At 47.0% G+C, this 24702-nt stretch overlaps 1 protein-coding gene across 1 annotated transcript in view; it reads right to left on the reverse strand.

Moving 5' to 3' along the window:
• Positions 1-24702, reverse strand: part of LOC121550865 (collagen alpha-1(XI) chain-like) — an 84974-nt gene that overhangs the window by 15484 nt on the left and 44788 nt on the right. Inside the window, exons 20-49 of the mRNA XM_045210965.1 lie at positions 24138-24182; positions 16432-16485; positions 16253-16297; positions 15524-15577; positions 15243-15287; positions 14121-14174; positions 13603-13647; positions 13079-13132; positions 12230-12274; positions 11907-11960; positions 11492-11599; positions 11070-11123; positions 10682-10735; positions 10461-10505; positions 9213-9266; positions 8864-8908; positions 8411-8464; positions 8205-8258; positions 7761-7814; positions 7507-7614; positions 6927-7016; positions 6472-6525; positions 6131-6238; positions 5703-5810; positions 5367-5420; positions 3510-3563; positions 3301-3408; positions 3082-3135; positions 1488-1541; positions 147-254 (exon numbers count right to left, since the gene is read on the reverse strand). Coding sequence (XP_045066900.1) covers positions 147-254; positions 1488-1541; positions 3082-3135; positions 3301-3408; positions 3510-3563; positions 5367-5420; positions 5703-5810; positions 6131-6238; positions 6472-6525; positions 6927-7016; positions 7507-7614; positions 7761-7814; positions 8205-8258; positions 8411-8464; positions 8864-8908; positions 9213-9266; positions 10461-10505; positions 10682-10735; positions 11070-11123; positions 11492-11599; positions 11907-11960; positions 12230-12274; positions 13079-13132; positions 13603-13647; positions 14121-14174; positions 15243-15287; positions 15524-15577; positions 16253-16297; positions 16432-16485; positions 24138-24182 — 1917 coding nt within the window. The remainder of the gene's footprint in view (positions 1-146; positions 255-1487; positions 1542-3081; positions 3136-3300; positions 3409-3509; positions 3564-5366; positions 5421-5702; positions 5811-6130; positions 6239-6471; positions 6526-6926; positions 7017-7506; positions 7615-7760; positions 7815-8204; positions 8259-8410; positions 8465-8863; positions 8909-9212; positions 9267-10460; positions 10506-10681; positions 10736-11069; positions 11124-11491; positions 11600-11906; positions 11961-12229; positions 12275-13078; positions 13133-13602; positions 13648-14120; positions 14175-15242; positions 15288-15523; positions 15578-16252; positions 16298-16431; positions 16486-24137; positions 24183-24702) is intronic.

A 24702-nucleotide genomic window follows, 5' to 3' on the forward strand; every position in this document is an offset into this window, starting at 1 on the left:
AGAGAGAGAGAGAGAGAGAGAGAGAGATAGATAGATAGATAGATAGATAGATAGATAGATAGATAGATAGATAGATAGATAGATAGATAGATAGATAGATAGATAGATAGATAGTGAAGAAGAGGATGAGAGAAAGGATGACTTACAGTGGCACCAGTGTCTCCAGCTGGTCCCGGGTCCCCAGCCTCTCCATCCTCCCCCTTCTCTCCAACGATCCCAGGCTGGCCCACTCCACCAGGCTGGCCAGCAGTGCCCTGTTACAACACAACAGAACCACTTGAACCAACACACTGTGACAGGAGGACTGAAATATTTAGTATTTCATTTAAAGGTTTCTTGTGTTGAGGTTGTTTTGTGTGTCTGCTATTCCCTGTCAGGGTGCTGAGACAGCAGCTGCATCATCAGCACTAGGATAAAATATTGACTGTTGTCTGTGTGTGTGAGTTTTCTCTGTTGATGCGATCTGAATAACAGAGTGTCAGTCTCTCTGTGTCTCTGTGGCAGCGTGTGTGAATGTGGAAGTGTGTGTTGGCTGTCTTGAGAGGAAAACAGTGAAAGCATCTCTCTCTTTGGTAAAGTGCACAAATTGGAGCGTGTGAGTGAGTGGAAGACTATCCTGCCTACAGTGCAAGCCAGCTCTTCTCTTTCCCACAGACTCAAAGCTTCTCTTTCTCCATTTCCCTCTCACTCCATCACCTGTATCAATCAATTTATGGATCGCTCCATCTCTACACCCTTCTATTTCCATGGCACCATATGAATCCGACCTGGGTTCAAATGGTATTCAATATCTTTCAAATAGTGCTTGATTGAGCTTTGATAGAAAAATAGAACCAATGGGATAGTCCCAAAAGTACAAAACCCGCCCATCTAGCACTCCAGGCAAATGCTTAAATAAAGTATGTGATCTATCAAATTATATTTGTACCCAGGTCTGAATCCATACCACTGAATCCATACAAGCATTTCACTACACCCACAATAACATCTGCTAAATGTGTGTATGTGACCAATAACATTTGATTTGATTTGATTTTTGACTATGTGTGTGTGTGTGGCGTGGCTTCTTTCCGGCTCTCTCTCGTTAATAATTGATTGGTGTGAGATGTTGAGAGGTTGGCCATTAATAGAGGTAAATATAACTTCCTCTCAGGGATGATTGTCTAATACTTCTTAATGATTTATAGAGCGGTAAATATAACTCCCTCTGAGGGATTACATTCTAATACCACTTAATAATTCACAGCTCCAAACCGGCAGAGGGTCTGGGAGAGGGAGAGGGATAGAGGGTAGAGAAGTGTGTGTGCTGTCTGTGAAGTAACAACCCTATTGGTGGGTGGGTGGATTCTGATAGTCAGTAATGTAGAGTTGAGCAGAAGTGAGAGCTGCGCAAAATAGTATACCGTCTTGCAACATAGACCAATCCAATACTGCAGCAAACCCAATACAGAGAAAGGTGGTCAGATAAGGTAAGAAATATACTGTACCTCTCCACCGATGGACCCCTGGGGGCCTCTGGGGCCATGTTGTCCTGGAGGGCCCTGAGGAGAAAAGAGATCATTAGCCATTGGCTTGAGACAGCACACACATGCACAAGCACACACAGACACACCTCTATCCCAAAGGAAGAGGACTGTGTGACCCACCAGGCAGCTCCTCCCTGGGTACAGTGACTGTGAATGCTAGTCATTCAGTCTACTGAGGGCCTGGTGGCTGGTGCAACATATCCCCAGAACAGAACCAGTCTCTATGATCATTACCTCACTGACATGATGAAGACACCATGAGGACAGGCCATTACCCTCAATGACACACAGAAAGGTTCTCTCTCTTTCTCTCTTTCTCCCTCCCTCTCACTCCCTCCTTAACACTCTGTCTCTAGCCCCCTCTCTCGCTCTCCCTGTCTGTCACTCTCTCTCTCTGCATCTCCCGCTCTTCATCTCTCTCTCCCTCCCTCTATCCCCTCCTTCTCTCTCACTCTATAATGAGGAACCTCTAGTCCTTTACAAGAACATATTATCCAGGCTACAGGGGAAATGCCAGTCCAGCCAGTCAGTGTGATGGGATTCCACCCCTCTGTGCACCTCAACATGGACAACAAGCTATGCATCATAACTGCTCTAACTGCTCACTTCCAGTCCAGAGTTAACGGTTACCTGTGCTTCACAAACACTGAAAACCCAATACAGTGAGAGACTGTACACACAGCACTAAGACAGACAGACATACATACTCCAGAGACTACTACATCCACTACAGTAAGCACATATCCTATAATCCTGCTACTGGAGAGCTACTCGCGCATTAGAAGCTGCAATCCTGTGAACCACAGCATTCACACATGGATGAGGCTTTCCCAGTGAGATCTCTTTCCTCCTAGCCCTCTCTCTCACATCCCTCTCTCTATCCCCCCATATCTTTCGTTCCCTCTCATCCTCCCTCTCTCTCTTTTTCCCTCTTTTGTTTTTTTGTTCCGTTTTGACGCTTCCTTCCCCTCTCCCTAATCAGGCTGAGTGTGCTGTGGCGCTAGCTGTGTGTGTAGAATCTTATTTAGCATGCGTTCACAGTCTGTGGCGTTCTGAAATGACTGTCACAATAGAATGAAGATGCTCATTAGACAGGCCCGGCTCAGGCTAATCTGATTAGCAGCTGGCACGCTGCCGTCTTCCTCCTCAAACCACCGCCCTCTCTCTTTCTCTCTCCATCCCTATCTCCCTCGCTTTCTCTCTCCCTCCTTCACTCCACTGCCTCTTCCTCCTTTCTCCCTGTCACTCTCTCACTCTCTCTCTCCTCAGAGGAACTCCTTGTTACATGTAGACACAAAGCCCTAGTCCTCTCTGGAAGTGTAGCTGGACGTGTCATGGCTGTTCTGTTCTGCTACGCTCCAGTCACTCTACAGGGAGCCAGACTCCAGACACTGCCTCCATGAAGGGTTTTACTTTAGTTAGGCTTCATACCACAATAAAGATGAGAGACATGCTTAAGGAATGATCTTTGGTGGGAGAGTCCAGTGAGGCTGCCAGGTCAACAATAGGATATAGGGAAATTATGTCATGGTCCAATGGTATGTCCAGTACTCACCATCGTGCCCACGTGTCCACTGTCTCCCTTCTCTCCTGGGAGTCCTGGCATGCCCTGTAAAGACAGAGTATGGTTAGTGGCGCAGTAGTAGGGATACTGCAATGCTATCAGCTATGTGCTGTCGATGAGAGATGGTACAGTCCACCTGTCAGCTATGTGCTGGAGTAGAGAGATGGATGGTACAGGCCAACAGAGGGGTGTCTCGTCTCGTCTCCTCACCTGTAGTCCAGTGGGTCCTGTGGCCCCCTTGTGGCCTCTCGCTCCCTCGTCTCCCTTTGGCCCGTACATCCCCTGCTGGCCCCTAGGCCCCGGCTCCCCGTCCACACCCTGAAACACACGCAGGGGTCAGTGCTGTACACACATTCAGTACACATAAACACACAATCACACACCCTTTGAATAAAGACAGATACATTGAATAGACGTACCGGTAACCCTGGATGGCCGACAGGTCCCTGGATTCCAATAGGTCCTGAGGGGCCCTGGAGAAGAGACCGAGAAACATAGATGCTGCTGACAGTATACTGCAAATCAATCATACACTGCAGGAATACACTGCTGTGTCGGGAGCTAAAAAACACAACTACTGTGAAATTGCAGCTGTCGATGGTAGCTGTATGTGATTTCTTGGCTTCTGAAAGTGTTAGACAGTATTTTGAATAGTTTGATAGAGCTACCAGGGCTAGGATAAAATAGAGTGCATGAAGTTGCACAGTGCATGCTAATTAGACCATGAAGAAATGCTTATAATGTCTAAAGCTGAATATACCAGCTCACATAATATACTGTACAGTTAATTATAACTTTACAACTTATCTCAACACTCAATTAAAAACCATTTCTCATTTATTGAGTCATTCATTTGAATTATCCTAGTGATAGCAGCGGGTGACAGGGGGAGGATACTGCCAGGTGTGTAATACTGTGACTGGTGATGTCATATCCTGTCAGGTGTGTAATACTTTGACTGGTGATGTCATATCCTGTCAGGTGTGCATGCCGCATTCAAAACAACTGGGAACTCGGAAATCTCTGACTTCCGACTTCAGTGCTTTCAAGACAACTGGGAACTCATGGAAAAAACTAGCTCAGACTGGGAAAAATCATTTTGAACGGTCATCCAAGTCGGAATTCCAGCATCTTTCTAGAGCTCCGACTTCCCGACCTGAAGATCACTGACGTCATGATTTGACATCGTTTTTTTTTGTGATGTCATATCCTGCCAGGTGTATAGTACCAGAGCAGATTTACACCGCCCAAAATCTGTCCGCATGAGATAAGCCCTTTTTTGTATGGAGGTCTATGAGAGCGTGTCGAATTACGTGAGGCTTATTTGATCGAATATAAGTTTCGTAATGTTTAGGCTGTTACAAATGTACTGATACAAGTGGATGCGTGTGGCATTCCGTCAACTTTGAGAAACTACTTAGTTGTGGCTGTTGTTCACACGCGTATCTGCCCACTTATTGGCTAGAATGGTCCCACCTGATCTCACCTTCCTTCAATCATTGAGGACGTATTTCCATTGTTAGAGCGGTCACTTGGCTATATTGTTAATATTGGTAGTACTGTGGCTGGTGATGTCATTTCCTGTCAGGTGTGTAGTACTGTGGCTTGTGATGTCATATCCTGCCAGGTGTGTAGTACCAGAGATACTGGATATAATGAAGAGATGCTTGTGTCTGCTCTAACAATGGGATTCGTTGTCCACAGAGCGGAACGGCGGGCTGTCAAGCTCCCGCCTATTCCTCTCTTTGGATTGGTGGATACATCTCGTTAATTTAATACTTGTTTGAATATTCCATGAGGAGTGTCGACGTCAACCGCCTGTATTCAATGGAGAGTGAGATGCTAGCTTCATGAAAATGAATAGTCTGTTCTCGAATTTCAACAGGGACAACTCTGATAAAGTGTTTTTTCTAAAAGTTTCCGGGATGTGACATGCATCACACTTATATCAGTACACTTGTAACAATCTAAGCATTATGAAACTTCTAGATCAAATAAGCCTCACATATCAATTTATGTTTATCTTGACTAAATTCAACACTCTCATTGCCCCCCCATACAAAAACTCTTCACCTGCTTAATAATTAAGGATCTGCTTAACGTGGGATCTCGATTCGCCTCCCTCTGTCTGGTAGTACTGTGGCTGGTGATGTCATATCCTGTCAGGTGTGTAGTACTGTGTCTGGTGATGTCATATCCTGTCAGGTGTGTAATACTGTGGCTTGTGAGGCTAAAAGACAGTGTTGTGATTGATATTTCTCCAGATGAAGACTCACAGATTCTCCTTTGTCTCCTTTACTGCCCTTCTGGCCTGGTCCTCCTGTCTCGCCCTGTAGACAACACACACACAGACACAGACACAGACACAGACACAGACACAGACACACACACATATTGCTGAGATATAGAGACACACACATAGTAACCCATACACCTCCCACCCACACAACATCAAGGCCACTAGGTCAATAAGGACAATAAATAAATTGACTAGCAGTAGAAAATCCCAGCAGTGCTTCAGGCCTTGAAGGCCAGTAGTTGGATAGCCCTAAGTTGTCCCTCTACAGTGGTATGGTACCTACTGTACTGTACGTGTGTACAGGTGTAAGTACCTTGTCTCCGTCCTCTCCTGGAGGCCCAACGGGGCCAGCAGCCCCTGGCAGCCCCACTGGCCCCTGCGCCCCGTCCTGTCCAGCCGGCCCGATGGGCCCCTTCTCTCCCTAGGGAACAGATGGATGAGGAAACATTGTTAGTCTAACCACCGCCACTACTCTAGTCTCATATTGCACCAAGACATATTGATTAATAGATAACGCAGAGAGAGTGGAACCCGCAGACACACACACACACACACACACACACACACACAAACACACACACACACACGTAAACACTCATTATGACACATACAGTACAGAGGAACCCACACATGCAGTTTATTTCTCAGTAATGAGCAGTGATGTACGTATGTCCATTTAGAAATTGACACTAGCATTGCATAAGAAAATAAATAAATAAGGAAATGATCAAAGGCTCTTACTGGCTCGCCCTTTTCTCCCATTGGTCCTCCAGGGCCGACCCCACCAGAGCGTCCGGGCTGACCAATAGCACCAGCCGTTCCAGAAGGCCCTTTCTCCCCAGTGGCTCCCTGGGTAACGACACGATGGGGGAACAGAGAGGAGGTAAGAGGACAACGTCACATGATTCACTTTTTGATTTAGTACACTGGTAATGATCTCCATGGTAACAGCCTCCCCCTCTACATGTCCTTGTTGGTTATACACCACATAAGGACCGGGATGGGGGATGGAGGTGGAGATAGGGGGGTAGTGTGGGGAAAATGTGAATTAAACAATTGCAACTTGATGAAATCCCATTTACCACTGCTCCTGACACACCGGTGGGTCCTTCTCCTCCTTTCAGTCCAGCAGGGCCCTAGAGAGAGGCAAGTATACAGAGGTGAGCCAATCAGAGCCTTCATCACAGGAACTCCAACCAATCAGTTTCCATCCCACTGTCAGAGTATACAGTCATCAGATAGGCGACCATCAGTTATTTCAAGTAAATGACTAAGGGTCAGTTTCCCAGACCCAGATGAAGCCCACTCTTGGACTAAAAAGTAGCATGGTCAATGGAGAATCTCCATTCAAAAGTGCCTTTTAGTCCAGGAATAGGCTTGATCTGGCTCCAGGAAACTGGCCTTCAGTGATTTTCACATAAAACACTGGGCGCTATACAATACAGTAGTACTTTACATCAGTGCAGAATGTAATATGTCTGTAAGGTAAAGGTCAGGAGATGTGAGGAGATGTGAGGTGGGTGCGTTAGCTCATTACCATGGCGCCAGGGCTGCCCCTGCTCCCTCTGAAGCCTCGGAGCCCAGCGGGGCCACTCTTTCCTGGAGCTCCTGACGGACCCGGGTCTCCCTGGAAACCAGATCAGACAGACAGACAGAGAGAGAGAGACAGAGTGAGACAGAGAGAGACAGAGAGCGCGCGAGAGAGAGAGAGAGAGAGAGAGAGAGAGAGAGAGAGAGAGAGAGAGAGAGAGAGAGAGAGAGAGAGAGAGACAGACAGACAGATAGGGAGGATTAGGCCTGAGTCTACCAGTGAGCCGACAGCAGGGCTCTTATAAGGTGATAAATCCCAGAGTGAGAGGAACATCCATATTTTATGAGCGGTAATGCACGGAGCATGGTGTGGTATGGAATGAGGAATTTATTTCTCCCCTTTATCAGTTTGGAAATTTGTGGGAAGGATAAATCCCTTGAGGTGAGGTGACATATCTTGTTTCTGTGAGGGTCCTGGAGGAATTATGTATGATCTTCTATAGATTCCTTTTATGATGATAATAATAATAGTGTTGAAGATGATGATGGTGAAGATGATTCACTGAAGATGAACACGACCGACTCACCTTGGCTCCCTCCTTGCCTGCTGCTCCGGGTAAACCCGTCTCTCCAGGGGGTCCTGGTGACCCAGGGTGTCCTCTGTCACCATTAGGCCCAGTCTCACCAGATTTACCCTAATGACAAAACAAGGCTTGAGTTCTCATTACCCCACAGCTCTCATTTATAGGTTTGATTTTCATTGTCACAAAAGAACTACAAATGTAGTTCTAATCACTTTGTAGTTCTAATCTAATCACTCACTCCTGACTAGATAACTCACCTGTGGTCCGATCACACCCGTTGGCCCATGTGGACCAGTCTTGCCTTGGAAGCCCTGAGAAAGGAGAGATGACAAGTGAGAAAACAGCGAGTGAAGCCGTGACCCACAGCTAAGAGCTGAGAGAGAAAAAGCCAGCCTGACAGACAGACAGAGAGAGAGAGCGAGAGAGAGAGAGAGAGAGAGAAAGAGAGAGAGCGAGAGAGAGAGAGAGAGCGATAGAGTTATTTGTGGATAGGATGAGTAGTCTTCAATATGTAGCCTACTCTTGCACTTCAATAATTCAGCATCCAAGCCACAGCTTTTGTCTTGCTTGTTGTTGTGGTGTTATTAGGGGTCATGATGAGTGTTGAAATCTATGTCCATATTTGATATTTGGACGACGGCGAGAAAGTAACTATCAACCACATAATTCCTGGGTCATCATAGAATCTCAGTTTAACTCACTGGCTCCCCTCGCTGGCCTGGATGACCTAGTAGTCCGTCTTTTCCTGCCGCTCCCTGAAAAATAATATTGTACTTTTGATTAGCATAGACACACATACACACTAGATAGAGATAAACAGTACAGACAGACACAGCATAAGACTGGAAAGAAAAACAGAAACATGTTAAACAATGCAGCTGCTTGTCATTTGACACGTCACACTTACATTAGGTCCCTTAGGTCCTGCCTCGCCGTTCCTTCCCTGTGGTCCTTGCGGTCCCTGTTGTTTCAACCAGACAACACAAAGACTCAATCCAGTTGACTATCTTTACCAGTAGGTATCATACACTGTTATGGGGAGGTTTGTATCTGTGAAGCATAATGATGCTTTTTCCTAGCAAGGTGTATCGTTGTATTATTATCATCCTACGCTAGCTATTATTAGATATGCTATTATAAAATATGCTATTATTAAATATGCTATTATTAGATATGCTATTATTATATATGCTATTATTAGATATGCTATTATTAAATATGCTATTATTAGATATGCTATTATTAGATATGCTATTATTAGATATGCTATTATTAGATATGCTATTATTAGATATGCTATTATTAGCTGTGTTATCATTATAGCTAAACTCTGTGGTTGTTAGGTTGTGTGTCAGCTTACCTGGTCTCCAGTGGATCCTGGTGGGCCTTCGTGTCCAGAGGTGCCCTGATTGGTGGATCATGTAGAGGGTGGAGGATTGGGATAGAGAGATAAACTGTTATTGAGCCTGTTGGTCTATTCATTAATTTTATGAAAATATATATATTTTTACCATTGTTAATCATTTCATTGGTGGTCTTTTGAAAGGACTGCTGAAATAACTCCTTTCAGTTTCAAACATCTAGCATCAGCAGCAGAGTATTCCCTCTTTGCACCAGATGGCATGTCATTCTGTGCTGAAGAGTAACACTTACAACAGCGCCTGTCCCTTCTCTCGTTATGAGACAGCTGTGCACTGGCCTAAACCCACCTTGTCTCCTGACTTTCCTGTTGGTCCTCTTGCTCCTCTCCCCCCTCTGGCACCCTATGGAAAAAACAACATCAGCAGAGTCCTCTTTATGACAACAGAACATCCATAGGAGAAGAATAAATGACAAGGGGTGATTGAGAGTTCCTATGACGTAAATCAGTGGTCACCAACCGGTCGATCGCCAAGGCATTCCTAGTCGATCACCAAACATTTCTGTTAAAAAAAAAAGACTTGCGTTCCTATTTGTTGTTATTTGTTTCGTGCTGTTGGTGGTATGTGCACTTGATTCAGCTGCCCTGGCGCCGGGAAGGCAAAGAGTTCCCATTTTGAACCATTTCATATGTCGGCAGGCCCAATAAGGCATATCAAATGCACTTATGGACCTACCGCTGGCAAATCAGATAGCTCAGATCACTATGTCTGCACAGTTTCCTCCCGCCATAGACTCAAAAGAAGCCTCGAACGCACAGCAAAGTTGATAATGTGAGATTTCAAAATGTTTAAAGCCATGGCTAGAGAGAGACTCAACGAATACAGCTGCTGATTTTATGAGTTAGTTCATGTTTAAGTTGTTATTTAGCGCTGTCAACACTTTGTTGAAGACTTTATAAGCCATAAAATGTGCGTTTTCCCTACTTCCGTACGCGCTACAACCAGCACTGCAGCGGCAATGAATGACTATAGCAAAATGTTTAGATAAGCTAGCGTTGTTATTATTAGCAGCTTGTGTCTTTTTTAATATCGAGGAATATTTCACTTTCTCTGTTCATAGGGGTAACAACATGAAATGGTGCATGAGGCAGATATAATGCAGTGCGACTTAAGTTTCGCCATCAGCTGGAAGACTGTGTCCCCTTTTCTCAGCGGAGGGAGGGAGAGAGGAGGGACGGTGAGTCAGGTGAGAGGCAGCTTCACAGCTGCTTCCTCTCTCCCCTCAGACTGACCATCAGTCCAGTAAAACAAAAAAACATTATTATGCTCACTCAACTGTTTTTAATTGGTTCATGTTGCATAGGGTTATGTTTTTTAAATAATGTTTTTTTTTTGTTGATCTGAGCGTTAGATCTCAGCTTACATTTTGACTCAGAAAGTGGTCTTGACTCAGAAGAAGTTGGTGACCACTGACGTAAATGAATGGTGTGCAATGTCAGTTGGTGAGAAACTGTGACAGATACCTCACCATGGGCTCAATGCAATAGAGATCAACAGACTTAGATGCTGTAAGACCAGAGGAGAAATCTAACTCACATTAGGACCTCTCTGACCCCCAGTTCCTGCTTGACCAGGTGGACCCTGCAGAAGAGAAGTCCACAATTATTACTATCACTCAGTCATCTATCACTGAAAACAGTACAGGCAGTTCACAGATCTTTGTATGGTAAGAGGAGCATTACAGTAGAGGGTTTAATACGGTTCAATATGGTTTAATACGGTTCAGTATGGTTCAACATGGGTCCTATGGTTCTCACCCGTCTTCCTTTCTCTCCCAGATCCCCGGCAGAACCGGGAAAACCCACGGATCCCTGGAGAACACACACAGAGGTTAATCATCTACAGCCTTACATTAATCATGCATCAGCCACAACATTTAATTAACTAATAATTAACCACAGTATCGAATTAAGCAAAATCTAATCCATAAGTCAAACACACTGCCTTAAATACGCCATTAATCAACCCGCTAATTAATTGTTGTCACTAATTAACTATTAATAAAATACCTATTTTTAATCAGCCATTTATCAGGCTTAATTTTTTATTTGACAGGAATGAGCCGAAGCCAGAGAAAGGCACACTTCTTTCTGTTTCAAAGTTTTAAGGTAGAACAAAGTTTTAAAGCTCTTAATTGGATTTCACCTTGGGCCCCTGTCTTCCTGGGTATCCTGGCAACCCTGGGACACCCAGTTTACCCTGAGGAAGGAGAGACAGAGAGAGAGCGAGGGAAAGACAGAGAGACAGAGACAGAGAGAGCGAGAGAGCGAGCGAGAGAGAGAGAGAGAGACAGAGAGAGAGAGAGAGAGAGAGAGAGAGAGAGAGAGAGAGAGAGAGAGATTAACAGAGAAAGAGGAGTGGAATCATGGTTGACTTGGCAACACTGCCAAAAATAAAGAGAGCATAATGCATGCAAATACTGTATGACATGGTTTAGCAGGGTGTTCATGTGATTACACTGAACACGCATATATCCATACTTCTGCATAATCCCAATAACTCATACATATTGCATAACATGACACACATACAGTAAATGTTAGACTTGTGAAATAATGTTCCTGTACCTTCTCTCCAGCTATGCCAGCACCTCCAGCCTCTCCTAGGGGTCCCGACTGACCTTTAGGCCCCTCTGGCCCATCCTCTCCACGACCCCCTGTGACCCCGTTATCACCCTACACACACACATACACACACACACAGCACAGAGAGAGAGATAGGGAGAGGCAGAGAGCGCGAGAGAGAGAGAGAGAGAGAGAGAGAGAGAGAGAGAGAGAGAGAGAGAGAGAGAGAGAGAGAGAGAGAGAGAGAGAGAGAGAGAGAGAGAGAGAGAGAGAGAGAGAGAGAGTGAGAGAGGGAGAGAAGAGAGAGAAGCAGACAGAAAAGCAGGTCAGACTAACTGAGATCTCCATCTTATTCGTTCATAATGAGAGACAGCTTTGGTCTGAGGCGTGTGTTAGTCTGGCGTGGGTACACTCTCACCCTGTCTCCCTTGAGGCCCATGTCACCTTTGAACCCGGGGAAGCCATCTTCACCCTGCGATGTGAAGAGGAGAAGGAGACTGTGATTTCTAATGATTCATGATGATTCATTAATCACAGTACTGAGATCTGGCAGATGTCTGATCTATTAAATCTCTATGGGGGATGTCATAATAAACCATGAAGTAATAATAAACCATGAAGTAGAAATGCGATACCTTTACAGTATCTGACAGTGAGACAACTGGTACTGTGACTGTGAGTAATCACGTCTATTCTTCTAGCTTTACAGCAGAATTACTGTAAAAATGACTATTTTCTCACCTTTTCTCCTTTACTCCCCTTCAGACCTCTCACTCCATCAGCTCCCTGTGAAACAGAGACATTCAAATACAAATAGAATCAGAACAGGCCACAATATCACTGATGATCACCATTCAAGATGATACTGTACTACTGTACTGTATTCATAAGTAAATAAAAGTACTATCAACAGCACACCTATTGTAAGAAACACCATGATTTGACCCTGGAGAATGACTTATGAATGACGACTGATTTGCTCTTAACCTGTCACTGCCCTGCTATTGACCAGTTATTGACCATCTATTAACGATTGCAGCCCAGGTCAGCGTGCGCCTTAATGGCAGTGACCTAGAGGTAGAATACTGCTGGTGTGAATATTACTTTGAGTGAGTAGACAGCCCCAGCCATGATGCAACACCACAACCTATCCCCTCAAGACACAATTTGAATTCCATGTGCATACACTAAATTCACACACACGCATGTACACGAGTACATACACACCCACCCACACGCACCCACCCACTCACCCACACGCACCCGCACGCACGCACGCACGCACGCACACACACACAAACACCCCCACCCCCACACATAAACACGTTCCTCTCTCCTTCAACATTGTCATTTCTACTGTCCATCAAACGTTATTCCCACTGTCATTAGATATCCTCCCGAGAATAAACCTGCTCTCTCTGAACCTGTCAACTGTCAAACATACACTCACACACACTCCCACAACATGTCCATCACAGGTAGATAGATACACACTAGAGAGATTGAAATGTCTAAGGGAATGGCTATCTCTCTCAGCATGGTACCTTTGAGGACATTTCGACCATGATCATTACATAGCATCTGACTCACCTTGACACCGCGAGTCCCTGGATAACCAACAGGCCCTTGGGCTCCAGGCAAACCCTGTATGACAAAACAACATCAGGATTCATCTGTCTGAAAAGCACTATCCATTTACAGATGCTAGTGAGCAATTGTATAGGGCTAATGTAGTCAATTCACACAATGTCAATAAGTACTTTTGACCGGACAATGACGATGAGTGTACTTTATGATAATTACGATATCGCTGATGAGCGTAATGGATTGATGTGATTGCGCAATGACGATGACATTGTTAAAATACAATGATGAAAAGGATGAGTCAACATGAGTGAGCGCACAATGATGATGATGATGATGACAGTGAGCTAATGTGGACAAACATTATTATAATGGGGGTGGAATGGAGTGTCCGATGACAATGCATTAAACGAATGTGATATGAGAATTATGATGAGTGAACGTGATTGGAGAATAGGGATGTTCATATGACAGAACAGTGGTATGATGACCCAGGCAGGTCTGGTCTAACGGTCTGTACTGTAACTCACATTGAGCCCCTTCTCTCCTGGAGGGCCTTCTCTTCCTGGATGGCCCTGCACACATTGAACAGATATAGCATATTAGAAGACTTATAATAAGACATTATAAAGGCTCACACATGTTTATAACAAGTAATAGAGCATTGTACCTTACTATTATAACTATCCACAGATTTCCATGGCTGTTTAGAAAAAATCAATGGAGCTTGATAGACAGTGCAAAGCAAAGTGAATACAGTACAATGTATAGAGAGACAGGGACTTGGAGGAGGGTGATGTGTCTATAGAACATGAAATTATACATGAATCATAAAACCTATTCACTATTATGTAAACCATGTGGTTGTAAGAGTTTAGCTAAGCCCTTTTGTAAACAGATCCTTCATTCATAGAGCTAATTGAAATACTGCATTGGAGCACTTTCCCAATGCCTTCTGTTCTCCCCTGCTGGTGGAGAAGAGGTAGCGCACCCTGGTAAGGTCAGTACTATCAGTGCTGCTGAGGAAGAATCAGATGGATGTACTTACAGAAGGGCCATCGATGCCAGGGAGTCCCTGCACCCCACCCTTCCCCTGGGGACCCTGTAGGGGACAGAGACAGATCATGAGTGGTGAAACTTACTGTATATACACATCACTCTCAAGGGTAACAACCAAGCTACAACAACGTGATATTGGGTCTTAAAATATGGTGACATTTAATTCTTAAATCAACTGAATATCTTTATGTGTTTTTGACTATGAATAGCCTCTAGTTCAGCCATACTCAACAGGTGGACCGCGGTCAGGATCCGGAAGCAGAAAGGGGTCAATATGAACCGCGGGAACCGACTCAGTCGGGCTTTCAATTTATTAATGTGGTTGAGAGTTGTAACATTAGAATGCACAAGGTAGTGCATGGGAAGTTTTCCTCTTGTTATGTCATTCACTGACAGACATTAGAGAGCTATTTATAACATGTCAGAAATGTACAGTTGATCAACTAGCCCATGTTAGCTAGGTAGGTATGCTAGGCTAACCAGCTATCTAAATATTGTAGTTATCAAGGCCAGAATATGTGCCCATTGATTTTGTTGACTCACTCAGGTATCATATGAACACATTTAAGACATGTCAAAATGTGTAGGATTGCAGGAAATTTGCTTTAAAACTGCACAATTTTCTCTCTGCTCCATGGCAAAATGTGTAGAAGAATTGCAGGGAAATGTTGTTAAAAACTGCTAAATGTTCTTTCCACCATCAAGAGGGGAGTGAACAGTCTGGGGTCATATGGGTCGTGACTTGGGAGGTGGGGGTTTGTTACTACGCCGATAAAGACAATATCCATCCGGACCTTTACCACCTTGGAAATGTGTGTAACCAGACCTTCTCAAATAGTAGTTGAGTACCCCTGCTCTAGTGTGAGGAGGCTCTGGTGTGTGATAGCACAGGACTGACTCCCTGCCTGCCTGTGTGTGTGTTCTAGTGTGTGTTTCCTGGATATTCATTTCCTGTCAAGTGTCCTCTGTAGTCTGAATAGGAGCCAGGAGCCAGGAGTGGCTGGTACTGGGTGACAACGTTCAAGCCAGCCAGCCTCCCCTGGGGGCGGAGCTGATAGCGGTCACAAGATCAGGGCTTTAAATCTGAAATGAAGAGAGGCATGGTGCCTACCTTCTCTCCTGGCAGGCCGATGGGACCCTGAGTACCAGGCAGGCCCTGAACCAGAACAAAGCATTAATCAGGTTAGGTATCACAGAGTGAGAGGACTGGGAAGTCAGATTGGAGTGTGTGTGTGAGAGAGAGAGACAGAAAGAGAAAGATACTAGAGAGAGAGAGAGAGAGAGAGAGAGACAGAAGGGAAAGACAAAGAGAGTGTTGAGACAGTGTTTGTATGGATTATGTTTTTGAAAACATGTTGTTGTGTGTTGACATTGTGTGAGGTTGTGGGTTACCTGTAATCCAGGATTTCCTTGTTGACCGTTGGGACCTGTCTCTCCAGGTGGCCCCTAAGACAAAACAACAAGAAGCATCACACACACTTTCTCTTCACACAACCCTGACCACATGGACAGAGCCCCTCATGCTAGGAATCCTAAACAGGGTCATGGGACTGCTATTCTGTCACGACTTCCGCCGAGACTGCCTCCCCTCCTGGTTCGGGCAGGCTTCGGCGTTCGTCGTCACCGGCTTACTAGCCACTGCCGCTCCATATATCATCATTCCATTTGTCTTGTCTTGTTAATTACACACACCTGGTTCATATCCCCTCATTAGTCTGTGTATAAGTGTTCCCTCTGCCCCCTTTTCCTTGTGGGTGATTGTTTTATGTGAGTTGAGTGTAGCTCGGTGGAGCTACTCGTACCTTGTATTGCCGGGGTAGATATTTCCCCTGTGCCTGTATTTTGTTGTCGCTATCCAGCGCAACTGTGTACAACGGAATAAACTCTGTATTTGGTGATTTACCCTCCTGCGCCTGACTCCTATCAAACTCATCACATATTCCACTGTGGTCAATGCTTTTTAAGCTGGGTTTACTTTAATCAATTAAAGTCACTCAAATTCCACAGGTCTGATTGTGTTTCTAAACACCATCTTTAGAAAGCTTTCATTCACCCATCATAGTCATCATGGATCAACTGTCATGAAAACTACAAGTCCCAAGTTAAGTAAAAAATACTGACCAGGTTGCCCTTTGACCCTTGAACTCCATCCACACCTGTAATACCCTGGAAGAGACAGACAGCTAATCAGATGTAACTGTATTTGATGTTATCTATGAATGTCAGACTGGTTTAAAGGGTGTAAAATGGTCCATTGGAACAGTATTAAGGTGAAGGTGTGATTTTTTTTTTTGACTTACTGGCTGTCCAGGTGGCCCAGGTGACCCTCTGGGTCCGACAAGTCCTCTGGCACCCTAGAGTCAAACACAGCACACTGATCAAGACTGTATCAGGTTCATATCAGCTCATGTGTATATATACATCCTCAAATTATGACTGAAATATAGGTACAGTATATATACAGTGCCTTCGGAAAGTATTCAGACCCCTTGTATTGAGACTCGAAATTGAGCTCAGGTGCATCCTGTTTCCATTGATCATCCTTGAGATGTTTCTACATCTTGATTGGAGTCCACCCGTGGTAAATTCAATTGATTGGACATGATTTGGAAAGGCACACACCTGTCTATATAAGGTCTCACAGTTGACAGTGCATGTCAGAGCAAAAACCAAGCCATGAGGTTGAAGGAATTGTCCGTAGAGCGCCGAGACAGGATTGTGTCGATGGACAGATCTGGGGAAGGGTACCAAAACATTTCTGCAGCATTGAAGGTCCCCAAGAACACAGTGGCCTCCATCATTCTTAAATGGAAGAAGTTTGGAACCACCAAGACTCTTCCTAGAGCTGGCCGCCTGGCCAAACTGAGCAATAGGAGGAGAAGGGCCTTGGTCAGGTAGGTGACCAAGAACCCGATGGTCACTCTGACAGAGCTCTAGAGTTCCTCTGTGGAGATGGGAGAACCTTTCAGAAGGACAACCATCTCTGCAACTGTAACGATCCCGGCAGTCTGAGTCGGGTCCTGTCTGTGGTCTAGTTGTTCTGCTCGTGATCTCCAGTTTCCCGAGGGTGCTGGAACGCTCCGGGGAGCTCTCTTGATTTCCGCACCTGCATCCCATCAGCAATCTGCACACCTGGTCCTGATCATCACCCTTCTTAGGCTCTGGCCTAACATCCATTCCCTGCCGGATCGTTAGCCATTAACATCATTCTCCCGGAACCTTCACCCAACCCCTGCCGTGCCATCAGTTAATCTGCCACTTCACCTCCACCTACTCATCTCCGCCACCCGCTCCGTCTCCTGGATTATTCTGCACCTTTTGAATATGTAAATAAACACTCACCTTCGTTCAACTCTCCTTGTCCTGGTCTGCTTCTGGGTTCTGTCTTAGAGAACCGTGACAGAACGATCCGGCCATTAATGAACCCAGCGGATCTGGACTCTGTTCGCCATGCCATTTCCCATCAGGAGAAGATGTTGGGACAACATAGCACGGCACTACAGGAGATCGCGTTGTCAGTTCGGAACCTTTCTACCGGTCTGACGGAGGTCCAGAACCAACGCGAAGTTTCCGGTGGAGGATCCACTACCGGTTTCACCCATCTCGCCTGCCGCTTCTGGAGCTGTGTCCTTCCGTGAGCCCAAGGTTCCGACGCCGGATAAATATGAGGGGAGCTGGGAAGATGCCGTTCCTTCCTTATGCAGTGTGGATTAGTGTTCGATCTACAGCCCTACTCTTATGCCACAGACAAGGCTAGGATAGCCTTTGTGATTGAGTTGCTGCGTGGTCGAGCGCTGGAGTGGGCTTCAGCCGTTTGGGAACGACAGGATCCCTGCATGGCTTCATACCAGGGGTTCACGGCCGAGATGAGGAAGCTCTTCGACCATTCCGTCCGAGGGAGGGACGCAGCTAGGCGCCTGTTTTCGCTTCGCCAAGGAACTCGCAGCGTGGCCGACTTCGTGATCGAGTTCAAGACGTTGGCTGTGGAGAGTGGGTGGAATGAGGAGTCTCTGCAAGCGGCCTTTTACCAGGGTCTGTCGGAGCAGCTCAAGGATGAGTTGATCTCCTATCCGGAGCCTAGTGACCTGGACAGCTTGGTAGCCTTGTCTATTCGGGTGGATAATCGAGTCCGAGAGCGAAGGAGGGAGAAGCAATGGGGGTCCGTCCAATCGATCAGCTTCTCAGTTCCCAGTCGGGTCGGGTGGTGGACCAGAACACGTCGATCATTCTCCACCACAAAGGATTAGTGGAGAGGTTCTCTCTCCCGATTCTGAACCCATGCAAGTGGGGCGGCACGGGTTAACCAAGGAGGAGCGTCAACATAGACGTAAGACCAACTGTTGCCTCTACTGTGGTAGCTCGGGACATTACATCTCCACTTGTTCCCGGCGGTCGTCAAACTGCCCGGCTCGCTAAAGTTGGGAGGACTTTTAGCGAGCCAGTTTCAACCTCTCAGTACCTCTGTCAGACCCCGTTTCTCGGCTACCCTTGTGAACAGGAATCAGAGCTTAGCGATTAACGCTTTTGTCGATTCAGGTGCCGATGGAAGCTTTCTTGATGCCGAGTTGGTGGAACAGCTGGGGCTTTCCAAGGAGCAATTGCCGGAAGCCATTGAAGCGACCACTCTGAACGGCAGTAGTCTGGCACGTATCACGATGAGGACTGAACCGGTTAAGATGCTGTTGTCGGGGAATCATTCGGAGATGATTTCATTCTTCATTCTGCCGTCTTCCCATGTTCCTCTGGTCCTTGGATACCCCTGGCTGAAGGAACACAATCCCACGTTCGATTGGGTGACGGGCAAGGTAACGAGTTGGAGCCTTGATTGTCATGCTAACTGTCTCAAGACTGCCTGTCCCCATTCGGTTCCCAGTCAGGTGATTGAGGCTAAACCCCCAGATTTGTCCCTGGTTCCCGAGACATATCACGATTTGGGGGAAGTGTTCAGTAAGCAGAAGGCTCTGTCACTCCCTCCCCACCGACCATATGATTGTGCCATCAACCTGTTCCCTGGAGCTGTCTACCCCAAGGGAAGGTTATACAGTATCTCCCGACCTGAACGTGAGGCTTTGGAGACCTACATCAAGGAGTCCCTAGCGGCTGGTCTCGTTCGTCCCTCGTCATCACCCCTGGGGGCAGGATTCTTCTTTGTGGGTAAGAAGGATGGCTCTCTTCGACCGTGTATTGATTATCGGGGGTTGAATGACATCACGGTCAAGAACAAGTATCCCCTGCCCTTGATGAGTTCTGCCTTCGACTCCTTACAGGGTGCTACGGTGTTCACCAAGCTAGACCTACGCAATGCGTATCACATGGTCCGGATCAGAGAGGGAGACGAGTGGTTGACGGGTTTCAATACACCGATGGGTCACTTCGAGTATCAGGTGATGCCGTTTGGACTGACCAATGCTCCGGCGGTATTCCAGAGTATGGTGAACGACGTCCTGAGAGATATGATCGGTCTCTTTGTGTTTGTTTATCTGGATGACATTCTGATCTTCTCGAAGGAACCTTCCGACCACGTCCAGCATGTCCGGCAGGTTCTGCAGCGATTGTTGGAGAATCGCCTGTTCGTGAAGGCCGAGAAGTGCGAGTTTCACGCCCACACAACATCCTTTCTCGGGTATATCATCTCCAGGGGAGAGATTAGGATGGACCAGGAGAAGGTTAGAGCGGTTCTGGAATGGGCCCAGCCCGGTACGAGATTGCAGCTCCAGAGATTTTTGGGGTTTGCGAATTTCTACCGCAGATTCATCCGGGATTACAGCCGTGTGGCCGCTCCGTTAACTGCCTTGACTTCCAGTATCAGGAGCTTCAAGTGGAATCCGGAGGCGGATCGAGCGTTTCTGGATTTGAAGAGGCGATTCACCAACGCACTGATTCTCTCTCAACCGGACACGGCCCGTCAGTTCGTCGTTGAAGTGGACGCGTCTGATGTGGGAGTTGGCGCCATCCTGTCGCAGCGATGCTCCACGGACAGTAAACTCCATCCCTGCGCCTACTACTCGTCGCCTTTCGCCTGCGGAGAGGAATTACGATGTGGGTAACCGGGAGCTTCTCGCGGTGAAACTTGCTTTGGAGGAGTGGCGCCACTGGTTGGAGGGCGGAGCAGCCGTTTATTGTCTGGACTGACCACAAGAATCTTGCTTACGTGCAATCGGCTAGACGTCTCAACTCCCGTCAGGCCAGGTGGTCGTTGTTTTTCGGACGATTCAATTTTTTCCCTGACGTTCCGACCTGGATCTAAGAACGGCAAGGCGGACGCCTTGTCTCGGATGTTCTCCAAGACGGAGGAGAGTGGGTCCAAGACCGAGACTATTCTCCCCCGGAACTGCGTCGTGGGAGCTGTTAGGTGGAAGATTGAGGAGGAGGTGATGGCGGCCCTTCGGACGCAGCCCGGTCCCGGTAACGGTCCACCCGGTCGGTTGTTTGTGCCTGAGTCGGGTTCGTCCTGCGGTCCTCAAATGGTCCCACGCCAGCAAGATGGCTTGTCACCCTGGCGTGGCTCGGACGATGGCGTTTCTTCGCAGACGTTTTTGGTGGCCTGCCATGGCCGAGGATACTCGGGGTTATGTTGCTGCCTGTCCAGTGTGTGCGCAGAATAAGAGTACCAATCGGCCCAGCCCTGGACTACTTCACCCCCTTCCTATTCCCCGGCGACCATGGTCGCATCTGGCCCTGGACTTTGTCACTGGGTTGCCCGCTTCTGAGGGGAACACGGTCGTTCTGACTATCGTGGACAGATTCAGCAAGTTCGCCCACTTTGTGCCAATTGCCAAGCTTCCCTCTGCCTCGGAGACGTCCGAGATCCTGGTTAGGGGAGGTTTTCAGGGTCCACGGTTTGCCCAGTGATATCGTTTCCGACCGTGGCCCTCAGTTTACCTCTGCTGTCTGGAAGTCCTTCTGTTTGGCCATTGGAGCTACAGTCAGTCTCACATCTGTGTTTCACCCCCAATCTAATGGTCAGGCGGAGAGAGCCAACCAGAAGATGGAATCCACGCTACGCTGCCTGGCCTCTTCCAACCCCACCTCCTGGGTCTCTCAGTTGCCTTGGGTTGAGTATGCCCACAATACTCTCCCTACATCTGCCACTGGGATGTCTCCCTTCCAGTGCCTGTATGGCTACCAACCTCCCTTGTTCCCTTCTCAGGAGAAGGAGCTCTCAGTGCCTTCTGTTCAGGCCCATATTCGTCGTTGCCACCGGACCTGGCATCGGGCCAGAAAGGCACTCCTTAGAGTTTCGGACCGGTATCAGCTCCAGGCGATCGTCGCCGGATCCCCGCTCCCACCTACACCATCGGAGATAGGGTCTGGTTGGCCACACGGGATCTTCCTTTACGGACTGAGTCTAGGAAGTTGTTACCGAAGTTCATTGGTCCGTTTGTGGTGGAGAAGGTGATCAATCCGGTGGCAGTTCGACTCAAACTCCCGAGGACGCTCAGAGTCCATCCCACCTTTCATGTCTCCTGCCTCAAGCCTGTTTTCCTCAGTCCTCTGTTGCCTCCTCCGCCTCCTCCTCCTCCTCCTCGGATGATCGGAGGTGGTCCTGCCTACACGGTGCGACGCATCATGGATTCCAGACGGCGGGGCCGGGGGTTTCCAGTATCTCGTGGACTGGGAGGGGTATGGTCCTGAAGAGAGGAGTTGGATTCCGCGGCGACAGATCCTAGATGCTGACCTCATCAGTGACTTCTACCGCCTCCATCCTGGCGCTCCGGGAGTCCGCCCGGTGGCGTTCGTCGGAGGGGGTACTGTAACGATCCCGGCAGTCTGAGTCGGGTCCTGTCTGTGGTCTAGTTGTTCTGCTGCGTGATCTCCAGTTTCCCGAGGGTGCTGGAACGCTCCGGGGAGCTCTCTTGATTTCCGCACCTGCATCCCATCAGCAATCTGCACACCTGGTCCTGATCATCACCCTTCTTAGGCTCTGGCCTAACATCCATTCCCTGCCGGATCGTTAGCCATTAACATCATTCTCCCGGAACCTTCACCCAACCCCTGCCGTGCCATCAGTTAATCTGCCACTTCACCTCCACCTACTCATCTCCGCCACCCGCTCCGTCTCCTGGATTATTCTGCACCTTTTGAATATGTAAATAAACACTCACCTTCGTTCAACTCTCCTTGTCCTGGTCTGCTTCTGGGTTCTGTCTTAGAGAACCGTGACAGCAACACTCCACCAATCAGGCCTTTATGGTAGCGTGGCCAGATGGAAGCCACTCCTCAGTAAAAGGCACATGACAGCCCGCTTGGAGTTTGCCAAAAGGCACCTAAATATTCTCAGACCATGAGAAACAAGATTCTCTGGTCTAATGAAACCAAGATTGAACTCTTTGGCCTGAATGCCAAGCGTCACTTCTGGAGGAAACCTGGCACCATCCCTACGGTGAAGCATGGTGGTAGCAGCCTCATGCTGTGGGGATGTTTTTCAGCGGAAGGGACTGGAAGACTAGTCAGGATCGAGGCAAAGATGAACGGAGCCAAGTACAGAGAGATCCTTGAGGAAAACCAGCTCCAGAGCACTCAGGACCTCAGACTGGGGTGAAGGTTCATCTTCCAACAGGACAATGACCCTAAGCACACAGCAGTGGCTTCGGGACAAGTCTCTGAATGTCCTTGAGTGGCCTAGCCAGAGCCCGGACTTGAACCCGATCGAACATCTCTGGAGAGACCTGAAAATAGCTGTGCACAACCTGACAGAGCTTGAAAGGTACTGCAGAGAAGAATGGGAGAAACTCCCCAAATACAGGTGTGCCAATCTTGTAGCATCATACCCAAGAAGACTCGAGGCTGTAATCACTGCCAAAGGTGCTTCAACAAAGTACTGAGTAAAGGGTCTGAATACTTATGTAAATGTTACATTTCCGTTTTTTTTTGTATTATACATTTGCAAAAATTTCAGAAAAGCTGTTTTTACTTTGTCATTATGGGGTATTGTGTGTAGATTGATGAGGGAAAAAACTATTTAATCAATTTTAGAATAAGGCTGTAACGTAACAAAATGTGGAAAAAGTCAAAGGGGTCTGAATACTTTCTGAATGCACTGTATGTGTGTATGTCTGTGTGTGTGTGTTTGTGTGTGTGTGTGTGTGTGTGTGCTCATCATGCATTAGTGTGTGCGTGTTTGAGAGATATTATAAGTATGTTTGAGTGTGTGTGTATGTGTATGTGTGAGTGTGTCTGTGTGTCTGAGGAAGAGCGAGTTAATGAGCCTGTGCGCATATGGGCAAGTGTGTATTTGTGTGAGAGTGAGTGTCTGTCTGTGAGGAGAGATGAAGCGGGTTGGGGGGTGTTTCTGTGTGTGTTGTTTTTGTCAGCATCACTCTTTGTACACCAGCCAAGCCACCTGTTCCAAAGCCACATCTGTGATCTCCCTTGAAGTGATTGATATGGAAATATAATCATTCAGGCCAGGATTTAATCTCTTCTATCTCTCTCTCCCTTTCCCTCTCTCTCTCTTGCTCTTATCTCATTCACCACCCACTGAATTTCTATCTCACACCTCCCTCCCTCTCTCCCTCACTCCCTCCCACTTCCTCCTCTCTTCCCCTCTCTCTCTCATCCAAACCCCCAGCTCCTCTATTTCCCTGAGTCTCGGTAGTTTAAGGGCTCGAACCACCAATAGTGGTTGCCTGCGGAGAGTACTTGCGAACCGAGTGCAAACCGATTTTACATGTAGAATCTTGCGTGATTCTGACTCAGACGGCCTCAACAGTGCGCTGAATGATCGGTAGACGATCGGTAGATCCCCATTCAGTGTGATGTGTGTGAGCCAGAACACACCCCTCCTAACATGTCTATTACAGCCCTCTATTTCTTTGTGTGCTGGGTGATCCATTTAGAGAGGCAGAGCCCCACTGGACCTCATCCTCACCTGCTGGGATAAAGATGGAGTGTGAATCGTAGACAATCAGCCTGGGCACACTGCGCACATAGAGCCACCTGTGGGGTGGAGAAATGTGTGTGTGTGTAGAATGTGCCGATGCTGCATTTGGACGTGGTTACTCACAGGTTCACCGGGCTGTCCACTCGGCCCTAAGGGTCCATCTAAACCCTAAAAAATGACACAAGAGAAAGAGTCAACAGAGAGAGAATATTATCCTATCTTCATGTGCCTCTCTGTCCTATTAAAGAAATCAGTTGACTGACATATGTCTACATCATACATTACACGCATCCTCTATATATCCCCCCTTTTACATAACTAACATGCCTTGTCCTGACCAGAATTCATCTTCAGTAGCCTAAAAATAGTCTGAAACATACTTCATTTATAATCCTGTCTGGATTTTAATCATTGATATTTGCATTGCTTGTTGTTGTCTGAGTGAACTAAAGCCAGAACGACAGAGATGTATTAAAAATTCTAGGCTTTTCTATTTTATCTCAAAGGTGAGTGCTTTGATCTGTGTGCGTTGCTCAACTATCGTAGGAGAATTTCCTCTACCGATCATGGTAATTGTGTCCTTCACTTTTACCTTGCCTCATGGAAAATGTTGTCATATAGCAGACGCTCTTATCCAGAGCGACTTACAGTAGTGAGTGCATACATTTTCATACTTTTTCGTATAATA

This window comes from Coregonus clupeaformis, chromosome 35, assembly GCF_020615455.1.
Source record: "Coregonus clupeaformis isolate EN_2021a chromosome 35, ASM2061545v1, whole genome shotgun sequence".
Taxonomy (NCBI): domain Eukaryota; kingdom Metazoa; phylum Chordata; class Actinopteri; order Salmoniformes; family Salmonidae; genus Coregonus; species Coregonus clupeaformis.